Below are 12,604 nucleotides of genomic sequence, written 5' to 3'. Positions count from 1 at the left end.
GTGAAGTGTTAAATGACATTTATTATAGTTTAATCGACTATAACAGGCAGTAATTGTGACCTGTCGAGACTAGTCCGGCGATTAACAACATGAGATTTGTTATGATAATGAATGAATGATATGAAATAATGATAATATTTACCACTACAATGGAAGTCGCAACGATATTGGTCACAACAATCATTTGGATTTCAAAACCAATACCCATAGTCCAAAGTCTCTACATCCTCACCTCGTCTTTCCATATAAGGTCGATCCTGTGCCAGGTGTTGTCTGCCAGGGAGTAGGAGGCGTTGAGGTCGAGGGTAACAGGGCCGTCTCCCAGGTCCAGCAGGAGAGACGGACGGCCCTGACGCAGCTCCAGCAGCAACAGGTCCCTAGTGGTGTTCTCTTCGGTCCCTGGGATTGGTGCCCCCTGGTCCGGCCCTGAGTACAGCAGCGTGGCCGCCATGGATCTGGTCAGCACCTCCAGACTCAAGTGGACTTCGGCACAAGGCGGGATTGGCGGCACCCACGCCCACCCACCCACTGTAACGACCTCATCTTCACTACTTCCCAAGTCTGACCCTCCACCGTCGTCCTCGAAGTGCCTAATGATCACTTTACAGCGAGAACCCCAGGTGCCGTGAGGACAGATGCATCTGAGGAACGTATCGTCCAAACAGAACCCAGGAAATAACCTCACAATGTTCTGCAGATAAATATTCCAAATTGTGAAATTCTAATACAACAACAGAATAAGGAGCTCGCTAATCCGGACTCGGTTAACCTGGACCTCTGTGTAATCTTACCAATTGTCTCTTTAAATTTTTGTTGGCCAAACTTCCCCAAACTAGGACACAAATCCGTGTTATTGGGAGTCTCGGCCAAGTTATGAATGTTTAAGGGCCTTCAACCAGTGTAGTCTGAGCAGCTGGCAGATAAAACTGACCTTGTCAAGCTCATGTGCAGTGATTTGTGTGTTGGGTTGTCTCAATAAACAAACATGAATAATGTTACGGTGCCCTCTCCTATTTCTTTCGTTTGCCGGCTTAAAGAGTCATATCAGCTCTCCCTACTGATTCTCTGAGGTTCAGGGAGTCTAATGATATATGTGGCGACCAGACCGGCTGCCAGTTAAGGGAAAGAAGTTATATTGTAAGTTGTAAATAAAGGAAAATTGGCGCCCTGTTATAAAATGAAACAGTATCCCCTACGGCAGATATGACCTTTTGGAAGGGACATTGCCGATCGCGGATTGGCCGACGTAGGTCGCGGGCGACCAATCAGGGCCCACCATGACGTCACCGAGTGCCTCGGGCGGCGCCAACGTCAGAGTGGCTCTGACCTTGGAAGCGACAGGACGCGCCTCGGTCTGCTCTCAAGGATTGGAGGCTCTGCAAGCCTTGTTCAGTGGATTGAGCTGGCCATCGCAGCCCATCATAGTTATTGGAGACCCTGCGCTTCTGGGAAGCAAAAGAGGAACCAAGTTCAGTGAGCAGAGAAGTGCCAAACTTGGAAAATAGTCGGCGGCGCCGCTGGTTGGACGTTGAGGTCTGGAAGGTGGGCGGGCAGGCCTAGCTGTGACTGGGGTCACATCCACTGAGAATCTTGGAAGGACGACACCGTGCCTAGGACACGGAGCAACGCCCTGTGGGAGAGGCGAGTGTGGGGAAAAATAGTGATTAGCTCAGCGCCCATCGATGAACCAGGATTGGGGCAGCTGAATCTCAGGGATTGGAACGGCGACGACGCGAAGGCTTCACGACACCTGAGGACCTGTGGAACGTCCTGGATCGTCAAGGATCGACCCAAGGAAGCGTGGGAACCTCACACCATCGAGGGACAGGCGTCGTGAGCCAGGAATGTAAGGTAGATCATTTTCCCTCCCATTACCCCTTGTATGAGTAGGCTAGTTAGGCCACAATATTTACTTGTGTATGTGGCAGCAAGACTTTATTACTTTAATAGTAGAATAGGCTGCAAAGCAGCTTGTGTCCAGGACTGTCAGAGAGGACAGTGTGTATGGATGGCAGGACAGTGAAGAAGAGGTGCCGACGTGGTGAAGAGGCCCTCCTGTGAGAGTGTGAGACTCCTGTCTTCCTGCCCAGTTGAAGGAGTGTTGGAGGTCGTGGAAGAAGAGGCTGACGATCTCCAGACTCATTATCCATATTCCATATTCATGTATTACTTGTGATTGTGTGTGTGTGTGTGTTCATGTAATTTGCATCAGTAAATCCACACATTTTATTACTGTGTTTGAGTGTGCCTCCATTTATGATATTTCTCTATGAGCATACATTTCTGGCTACAAACAATATATAATACACCCACTGAACTGCATTGCTGGGGTGCAGATATAATAACCCAGCTGGCGACCTTGCTAAGAGGAAGATAGAGAAGACAGGCGGGAAAGGAGTTCCTGCAACCTTTTTTTTGTCTGGCAGGCAAGACTCAGGGAGGTTATGGTTATAAGGTAAGCCTGAGTCTTCCTTCACTCCCCCACGGGTCTAGGCCGGAACTGTTAACAGCAGTTTCCCCGTGTTTGACTGAAGGGCTTCCAGGGTGAATCAGTGGCACCCCCTTTTGTGGTGGAAGCAAAGACCTGCGGAGGTGGGCATTGTTGGTCCTATCTTGTGTGACCAAGGAGACTCCGGTGAATCCCGGGAGTCGGAGGGGCTGAGTATTTGGGCCTTTTGAGCCCCTAGCAGTTAAGTGTTAGCAGAGCCCCGGACCGCCCACCCCCACGTGACAGAGAACTGGCGACCTTGCCAGGATTCGAACCCCAGTAGCCAAGAACTGGGAACCTCGCCAGGAAGCGTGGATCAAGCTACAGTGTGGACCAAATTTCAAGACAAGTGTTGCCAGGGTACTAATACAGTGTGGCCAGTGAATTCGGTGGCACTGTTACTCAACCAGCTAAGGGACTGAAACGGTGAAATTAGTGCCTACTAACTTGTCTGTGCTGTCGTGTATGCTTGATGATATAGAGATGGAGGAAGACAAAGTAAAGAAATTTATTGACACAAGGGACGAGAGAATTTTGGAAGAGTGTACCAAGGCCCAGCTCCAACAAGTGGCAAACCACTTTGGGATCAGGTTGAGGACGACTAAGGTAGCGGAGCGAAGGATAGAGATCATGGCACAGCTCACAGCTTGAGAGGAAGCGACGGGAGAGGATCCATCTCAAGAGGAGCCGTCCCGAGGAGAGCCGTCGCAAGGTGAACCGTCCCGACTAGGGCCTCCCCAAGCGCCTACCTGTGTGGAGAGAATTCACAGTGAACATGGGAGCAGTGGAAGGTCCAGCTGTAGTAAGAGGAGCCTGCAACTGGAAATAATGAAGATGCAACTGGAAGCCCAGCTGCGACGAGAGGAGAGAGAAGCGCAAATGCAGCGAGAGGAACGTGCGGCTGAGCTGCAGCGAGAGGAACGTGTGGCTGAGCTGCAGCGAGAGGAGCGAGAAGCTCGGCTGCAGCGGGAAGAAGGAGAGAGACAACTGCGACTGGAGGAGATAAGGGCAAAGAAAGAAGTCGAATTGCGTCGCGTTGAACGTGGTCTGCCCTCACTACCTGCACGGCGGGATGACCTCAAGGTAAGGGAACGTGACTTACCTACGTTCGAACCACAAGAAGCTGAGGCGTTCTTCGAACACTTTGAACGGATAGCAACTCTGAAGGAGTGGCCGGAAGATGATTGGGCTGCTCTGGTCCAGGGCAGGTTGACTGGTGAGGCCCGGGAAGCCTATAACATGCTGGACCTAGAGGAGTGTACTAGTTATGACGCGATTAAGAATGCGGTTCTCCACTCATTCCGGCTGACTCCGGAGATGTACCGGAAGCGGTTCAGAGAGTGTACAAGAGCGTCGGGAAAGACTTACGCCGAGACCGCCAGGGATATGGAACGGAAATTCCTACGATGGTTGAAGGCGGAGGAAGCGGAGTCGGTGGATGATATCAAACGACTGATAGTGATGGAGAAGTTTATGTCAGTGCTCCATCCTGAGTTGCGAGTAAGGTTGAGAGAAGCAGGTATTAAGGACCTGAAGGCTGCAACGGATCGAGCCGACATGCTGGAGGAGGCACTACATATCAGGAGGGAGGGGCCGCCCAGACACTCGCCTTACCCCAAGTCGGGAGGGAACCTTAGGAGTTCAGGAGGAGCGAGGATGGATGGGGACTCTCCCAAAAGTAGTGTACCCAATGAAGTAACCCAGTTCAAGAGCTCAAGGGACGCGGGGAGGAAGCCACAACCTGTGAGCAGTGGACGTAGCTCGGGAGCGAGTGCTGCTGCCCGGGAACCGACGACAGAGAGCCCTAGGTGGACTCAGGGAACCTCTACCATTGGTGCTACCAGGAGGACTGGTAGAGGATCGCCTAGGAGAGGCGGTCGGTGTTACAACTGTGGGGGACGAGGACACCTTGCAAGGGAGTGCGGTCGCCCCAGGCACGGTGGAAACGTGGCTTTCGCTAGGATGGAAAGCGGAGAAGCCAACGATTATTGGTGATATGCCGGTGATGAGGGAGAAGAGGATCCACCCCTTTGTGTGTGAGGGGACGGTGAAGATAAGGGGAGCTGATCCTGTGCCAGCGAGGATGCTGAGGGACACTGGGTCCGACTTCACCCTTGTTAGTGAATCCCTCTTCCCCGAGGACTATAGAAGTTCCAGTACAGGGGAGGCCCTGATAAGGACGTTGGGGGGACAGGTGCGGATGCCCCTCCATAGGGTGACTCTTAATTCAGACTATGGTTGTCAGACTCTCTTGGCAGGGGTCTGTGCTTTGCTGCCGAGGATGGACGCTCAGGTGATCCTAGGAAATGATTCCTGTGGGGGATGTGTTCTCCCGAATTTGATTAAGGGTGAGGAGTGTGTAGAGTCCTATCGACAGAGCAGCAAGACGGGCGCCAGTAGTGGCGAAATGGAAATTGCGAGAGTGGCATTTCCGGTATGCGCAGTGACGTCAGGACGAGACGTCAATGAAGGTGATGTGAGCGGATCCAGTCACGCCGAAGAGAACATGCTGGGGTACCTGGGGCTCGATCATTTGTTCCGAGAGGAGGCCAGAGGACAAGCGACAGGTGAGGAAGCGCCGGATACGAGTGTCCAAGTTACTCTCACCAGTCCTCTAGGAATTGGCCGCACCCGTCTAGGTGAGCTGCAAAAGGAAGAGTTTCCTGAGTTGGTACGGGATGCGGAAGGAGGTCTCGCTGGACCCAAGTCACCGACTCATTTCTTCGTGGAGAAGGGAGTGCTAATGAGGCAGTGGAGGCCGGTTAGGGCCAAAGCGGGCGATGATATGCTGAGAGTGAGGCATCAGGTGGTGGTGCCAGCTCAGTACAGATGCGCGGTGCTAAAGCTTGCACACACAGTGGATCCCGCGGGTCACTTGGGAGTAACCAAGACCTTAGGCAGGCTTCGGGAACATTTTTATTGGCCGGGCATGGACGCGGATGTAAGAAGAATTTGCAAGACGTGTTTCCCGTGCCAGAGAGCGGGGAAGAACGTCCCTGCCATCCCGAAAGCACCTTTGGTTCCAGTTCCAGCATTTGGCCAGGCGTTTGAGCGCCTAATAATCGACGTCGTGGGACCACTACCTAAGACAAGAAAGGGGAACAATTACTTATTGACTATCATGTGTGCTTCGACGAGATTTCCAGAGGCGATCACAGTGCGGAAGGTGACATCGAAATGCGTCATGGGACACCTTCAGCGGTTCTTAGCTTGGGTAGGTGTGCCCAAGGAGATCCAGTCCGACTGTGGAAGTGTTTTCCAGTCGAGGTGGTTTAGGCAGGCTATTGCGAGCTGGGGAATAGCCCAACTACGATCGTCTCCTTATAGACCTCAATCGCAGGGAGCGATTGAGAGGTTCCATTCAACTCTGAAGACCATCTTAAGAGTGTATTGTGCTGAACATGGAGCGGAATGGGATGAGTCTGTCTGTCCAGCCCTGTTCGCGATCCGAGATGCTATAGTTGAGTCTCTGGGATTCTCTCCATTCCAGCTAGTGTTTGGGCACGAAGTAAGGAGCCCGTTGTTGATGCTGAAGGAGCGGATGACGGCGGAGAAGACATTAGTGACAGTGGAAGAGTATGTGCGAAGACTCCATGAACGATTGAAAACGGCGAAGGAGCTGGCTGCTGATCACTTGAAGACAGCGCAAGAGAAGATGTCGATCTGGTACGACAAGAAGGCTGTCCCAAGGGAGTTCGAGGCAGGAGCCAGAGTGATGATGTTGCTACCTGGGAGGGGTAGAGTGACGGAATCACGCTTTGGTGGTCCATACTCGGTTGTTCGGCGTGTGGGTCCTGTAAGTTATGAGATCAGCAAGCCGAATCGCCCTAACAAGACACAGGTGTGTCATATCAATCGTTTAAAGCCATACTTCCCAGAGGAACAAGAGAGTGCAGGAGTGAAGGGAGCAACACAGTCGCGAGAAGGGAAATTAGTTCTGTGTATGGAGATGGACCAGGTGTTGCCAGCGGAGGAGAGAAAGTGGGCCCGTGCTGATGGTACGCGCCTGTCGAATACAGAGAGTTTGACACACCTAGAAGACAGGCTGCGTCATCTGGATAAAGAGAAAAGGAGAGAACTAGTGACCCTGATAAGAAGGAACAAGTCGCTTTTCACGGATGTGCCCCGACGGCACAAGAGTGTGGTGCACGAGGTGGACGTGTGCGGAGGAAAGCCAATCAAGCAGAGTGCTTATCGGGTGAGTCCCGAGAAGAGGAAGACCATGCGACAGGAGGTGGAATATCTGCTAGCGAATGATCTCGCTGAGCCCAGCAACGGTGAGTGGAGCTCGCCCTGAGTGCTGGTCAAGAAGAGTGACGGATCATATCGTTTTTGCACTGACTATCGTAAAGTGAATGCCATAACCGTGTCAGATTCTCACCCGATGCCCCGAATAAGTGATTGCGTCGACCAAGTAGGAAATGCAAGGTTCGTCACCAAGGTCGACCTGCTGAAAGGGTATTATCAAATCCCTTTGTCTCCGAGTGCGAGAAAGATCTCAGCGTTTGCTACTCCAGACGGATTGTACCAGTACAAAGTGCTTCCCTTTGGTATGAAGAACAGCGGAAGTTGTTTTCAGAGGATGATGAACGAAGTGCTAAGAGGGATGGAAGGCTGCGCCGTGTATATAGATGATATAGTGGTGTACGCCGATAGCTGGAAACAACACATGAATCGACTGACGGAGTTATTCCAACGGTTGGAAGAAGCGAACCTGACCGTTAATCTGGCCATAAGCGAATTCGGAAAGGCCCGATTAGAATACTTAGGTTTCGTCGTGGGTCAAGGGGAAGTGACTCCAGTAGACCAGAAAGTGATGGCAATCAAAGAATATCCAAATCCCAGAACGAGAAAGGAATTGTTACGATATTTAGGGATGGTTGGATACTATAGAGGATTTTGCAATAACTTCTCGACAGTGGCACACCCTCTGACTGAATTGCTATCTAAGAACGTTAGATGGAAGTGGGGGGAAGCATGCCAGGAGTCCTTCGAGAAGACTAAGAAGTTGTTGACTGAAGCGCCAGTGCTGATTTCGCCTGACTTTGAGTCAGACTTTATCTTATACGTCGACGCTAGCGACGTGGGAATTGGAGCCATGTTAGCTCAAGAGAAGGACGGAGTCCACCGTCCGGTGGCATTCTACTCGAAGAAATTCGAAAAGTACCAGAGGGCTTATAGTACAGTGGAAAAGGAAGCCTTGGCCCTGATCCTGGCTCTGAAACATTTTGACATCTATGTGGGTGGAGGTACTAGACCGGTGCAAGTGTTCACCGATCATAACCCCTTGACGTTCGTGCATAGGATGAAGAACACGAACCAAAGGCTGACAAGATGGGCCCTACTGTTCCAAGAGTACTGGCTAGAAATCAGGCACATTGAAGGAAGGGAGAATGTGGTGGCAGATGCCCTCTCCCGGATTTACTAACCGATATGACTCTTATTTTAAGGGGAGGGGTATGTTACGGTGCCCTCTCCTATTTCTTTCGTTTGCCGGCTTAAAGAGTCATATCAGCACTCCCCACTGATTCTCTGAGGTTCAGGGAGTCTAATGATATATGTGGCGACCAGACCGGCTGCCAGTTAAGGGAAAGAAGTTATATTATAAGTTGTAAATAAAGGAAAATTGGCGCCCTGTTATAAAATGAAACAGTATCCCCTACGGCAGATATGACCTTTTGGAAGGGACATTGCCGATCGCGGATTGGCCGACGTAGGTCGCGGGCGACCAATCAGGGCCCGAAATGACGTCACCGAGTGCCCCGGGCGGCGCCAACGTCAGAGTGGCTCTGACCTTGGAAGCGACAGGACGCGCCTCGGTCTGCTCTCAAGGATTGGAGGCTCTGCAAGCCTTGTTCAGTGGATTGAGCTGGCCATCGCAGCCCATCATAGTTATTGGAGACCCTGCGCTTCTGGGAAGCAAAAGAGGAACCAAGTTCAGTGAGCAGAGAAGTGCCAAACTTGGAAAATAGTCGGCGACGACGCTGGGCGGCGCCGCTGGTTGGACGTTGAGGTCTGGAAGGTGGGCGGGCAGGCCTAGCTGTGACTGGGGTCACATCCACTGAGAATCTTGGAAGGACGACACCGTGCCTAGGACACGGAGCAACGCCCTATGGGAGAGGCGAGTGTGGGGAAAAATAGTGATTAGCTCAGCGCCCATCGATGAACCAGGATTGGGGCAGCTGAATCTCAGGGATTGGAACGGCGACGACGCGAAGGCTTCACGACACCTGAGGACCTGTGGAACGTCCTGGATCGTCAAGGATCGACCCAAGGAAGCGTGGGAACCTCACACCATCGAGGGACAGGCGTCGTGAGCCAGGAATGTAAGGTAGATCATTTTCCCTCCCATTACCCCTTGTATGAGTAGGCTAGTTAGGCCACAATATTTACTTGTGTATGTGGCAGCAAGACTTTATTACTTTAATAGTAGAATAGGCTGCAAAGCAGCTTGTGTCCAGGACTGTCAGAGAGGACAGTGTGTATGGATGGCAGGACAGTGAAGAAAAGGTGCCGACATGGTGAAGAGCCCTCCTGTGAGAGTGTGAGACTCCTGTCTTCCTGCCCAGTTGAAGGAGTGTTGGAGGTCGTGGAAGAAGAGGCTGACGATCTCCAGACTCATTATCCATATTCCATATTCATGTATTACTTGTGATTGTGTGTGTGTGTTCATGTAATTTGCATCAGTAAATCCACACATTTTATTACTGTGTTTGAGTGTGCCTCCATTTATGATATTTCTCTATGAGCATACATTTCTGGCTACAAACAATATATAATACACCCACTGAACTGCATTGCTGGGGTGCAGATATAATAACCCAGCTGGCGACCTTGCTAAGAGGAAGATAGAGAAGACAGGCGGGAAAGGAGTTCCTGCAACCTTTTTTTTGTCTGGCAGGCAAGACTCAGGGAGGTTATGGTTATAAGGTAAGCCTGAGTCTTCCTTCACTCCCCCACGGGTCTAGGCCGGAACTGTTAACAGCAGTTTCCCCGTGTTTGACTGAAGGGCTTCCAGGGTGAATCAGTGGCACCCCCTTTTGTGGTGGAAGCAAAGACCTGCGGAGGTGGGCATTGTTGGTCCTATCTTGTGTGACCAAGGAGACTCCGGTGAATCCCGGGAGTCGGAGGGGCTGAGTATTTGGGCCTTTTGAGCCCCTAGCAGTTAAGTGTTAGCAGAGCCCCGTACCGCCCACCCCCACGTGACAGAGAACTTGGCGACCTTGCCAAGTTCTGATGGTGATGGTTCTGGGTTCGAGTCCCACTGGTGGGTGTTGTCCAATATATATATATATATATATATATATATATATATATATATATATATATATATATATATATATATATATATATATATATATACATATATATATATATATATATATATATATATATATATATATATATTAACAATTATGTAATTATTGTTATATTAGGTAAAATATTTTATTTATTGTGGGAGTGTGAGACTCCTGTCTTCCTGCCCAGTTGAAGGAGTGGGGTTGAAGAAGTAGAGACTTCGAGATATATATACATCTCAAATATCTCCACTTCTCCACGAGACTTATATCTCGAAGTCTCTACTTCTTTTGTAGGGTCTGATGGTGTAGTGGGTTAAAGCATACTAGTTATGGCAGCTACTGGAAGGTAGTTGTGCTTTCTGGGTTCGAGTCCCACTGGTGGGTGTTGTCCAAAAATTGTTAATCTTCACTTGTGGTTTATGCAAGTATAGGCTTATAAGCTGGACACGAGTTCTCTCACATTGACAGTGGCTTGATGAAAAATGCAGACTAACCCCACACTCATCTGGTGCCCTCGGGAAGTGGAGATATTTGAGATGTATATATATCTCGAAGTCTCTACTTCTTTTGTAGGGTCTGATGGTGTAGTGTGTTAAAGCATACTAGTTATGGCAGCTACTGGAAGGTAGTTGTGCTTTCTGGGTTCGAGTCCCACTGGTGGGTGTTGTCCAAAAATTGTTAATCTTCACTTGTGGTTTATGCAAGTATAGGCTTATAAGCTGGACACGAGTTCTCTCACATTGACAGTGGCTTGATGAAAAATGCAGACTAACCCCACACTCATCTGGTGCCCTCGGGAAGTGGAGATATTTGAGATGTATATATATCTCGAAGTCTCTACTTCTTTTGTAGGGTCTGATGGTGTAGTGCGTTAAAGCATACTAGTTATGGCAGCTACTGGAAGGTAGTTGTGCTTTCTGGGTTCGAGTCCCACTGGTGGGTGTTGTCCAAAGATTGTTAATCTTCACTTGTGGTTTATGCAAGTATAGGCTTATAAGCTGGACACGAGTTCTCTCACATTGACAGTGGCTTGACGAAAAATGCAGACTAACCCCACACTCATCTGGTGCCATCGGGAAGTGGAGATATTTGAGATGTATATATATCTCGAAGTCTCTACTTCTTTTGTAGGGTCAGATGGTGTAGTGGGTTAAAGCATACTAGTTATGGCAGCTACTGGAAGGTAGTTGTGCTTTCTGGGTTCGAGTCCCACTGGTGGGTGTTGTCCAAAGATTGTTAATCTTCACTTGTGGTTAATGCAAGTATAGGCTTATAAGCTGGACACAAGTTCTCTCACATTGACAGTGGCTTGACAAAAAATGCAGACTAACCCCACACTCATCTGGTGCCCTCGGGAAGTGGAGATATTTGAGATGTATATATATCTCGAAATCTCAACTTCTTTTGTAGGGTCTGATGGTGTAGTGGGTTAAAGCATACTAGTTATGGCAGCTACTGGAAGGTAGTTGTGCTTTCTGGGTTCGAGTCCCACTGGTGGGTGTTGTCCAAAGATTGTTAATCTTCACTTGTGGTTTATGCAAGTATAGGCTTATATGCTGGACATGAGTTCTCTCACATTGACAGTGGCTTGACGAAAAATGCAGACTAACCCCACACTCATCTGGTGCCCTCGGGAAGTGGAGATATTTGAGATGTATATATATCTCGAAGTCTCTACTTCTTTTGTAGGGTCTGATGGTGTAGTGGGTTAAAGCATACTAGTTATGGCAGCTACTGGAAGGTAGTTGTGCTTTCTGGGTTCAAGTCCCACTGGTGGGTGTTGTCCAAAGATTGTTAATCGTCACTTGTGGTTTATGCAAGTATAGGCTTATAAGCTGGACACGAGTTCTCTCACATTGACAGTGGCTTGACGAAAAATGCAGACTAACCCCACACTCATCTGGTGCCCTCAGGAAGTGGAGATATTTGAGATGTATATATATCTCGAAGTCTCTACTTCTTTTGTAGGGTCTGATGGTGTAGTGGGTTAAAGCATAGTAGTTATGGCAGCTACTGGAAGGTAGTTGTGCTTTCTGGGTTCGAGTCCCACTGGTGGGTGTTGTCCAAAGATTGTTAATCTTCACTTGTGGTTTATGCAAGTATAGGCTTATAAGTTGGACACGAGTTGTCTCACATTGACAGTGGCTTGACGAAAAATGCAGACTAACCCCACACTCATCTGGTGCCCTCGGGAAGTGGAGATATTTGAGATGTATATATATCTCGAAGTCTCTACTTCTTTTGTAGGGTCTGATGGTGTAGTCGGTTAAAGCATACTAGTTATGGCAGCTACTGGAAGGTAGTTGTGCTTTCTGGGTTCGAGTCCCACTGGTGGGTGTTGTCCAAAGATTGTTAATCTTCACTTGTGGTTTATGCAAGTATAGGCTTATAAGCTGGACACGAGTTCTCTCACATTGACAGTGGCTTGACGAAAAATGCAGACTAACCCCACACTCATCTGGTGCCCTCGGGAAGTGGAGATATTTGAGATGTATATATATCTCGAAGTCTCTACTTCTTTTGTAGGGTCTGATGGTGTAGTGGGTTAAAGCATACTAGTTATGGCAGCTACTGGAAGGTAGTTGTGCTTTCTGGGTTCGAGTCCCACTGGTGGGTGTTGTCCAAAGATTGTTAATCTTCACTTGTGGTTTATGCAAGTATAGGCTTATAAGCTGGACACGAGTTCTCTCACATTGACAGTGGCTTGATGAAAAATGCAGACTAACCCCACACTCATCTGGTGCCCTCGGGAAGTGGAGATATTTGAAATGTATATATATCGCGAAGTCTCTACTTCTTTTGTAGGGTCTGATGG

General features: G+C 49.3%; 1 protein-coding gene across 1 annotated transcript in view; it reads right to left on the bottom strand.

The window, feature by feature from the left end:
- The window catches only part of LOC123750614 (putative neural-cadherin 2), an 80,289-nt gene that overhangs the window by 54,491 nt on the left and 13,194 nt on the right, over positions 1–12,604 (bottom strand). Inside the window, exon 3 of the mRNA XM_069339581.1 lies at positions 233–721. Within this exon, the coding sequence (XP_069195682.1) occupies positions 233–721 (489 nt within the window). The remainder of the gene's footprint in view (positions 1–232; positions 722–12,604) is intronic.

Source organism: Procambarus clarkii, chromosome 42 (assembly GCF_040958095.1).
Source record: "Procambarus clarkii isolate CNS0578487 chromosome 42, FALCON_Pclarkii_2.0, whole genome shotgun sequence".
NCBI lineage: Eukaryota > Metazoa > Arthropoda > Malacostraca > Decapoda > Cambaridae > Procambarus > Procambarus clarkii.
This window is presented reverse-complemented; position numbering and strand designations above follow the sequence as displayed.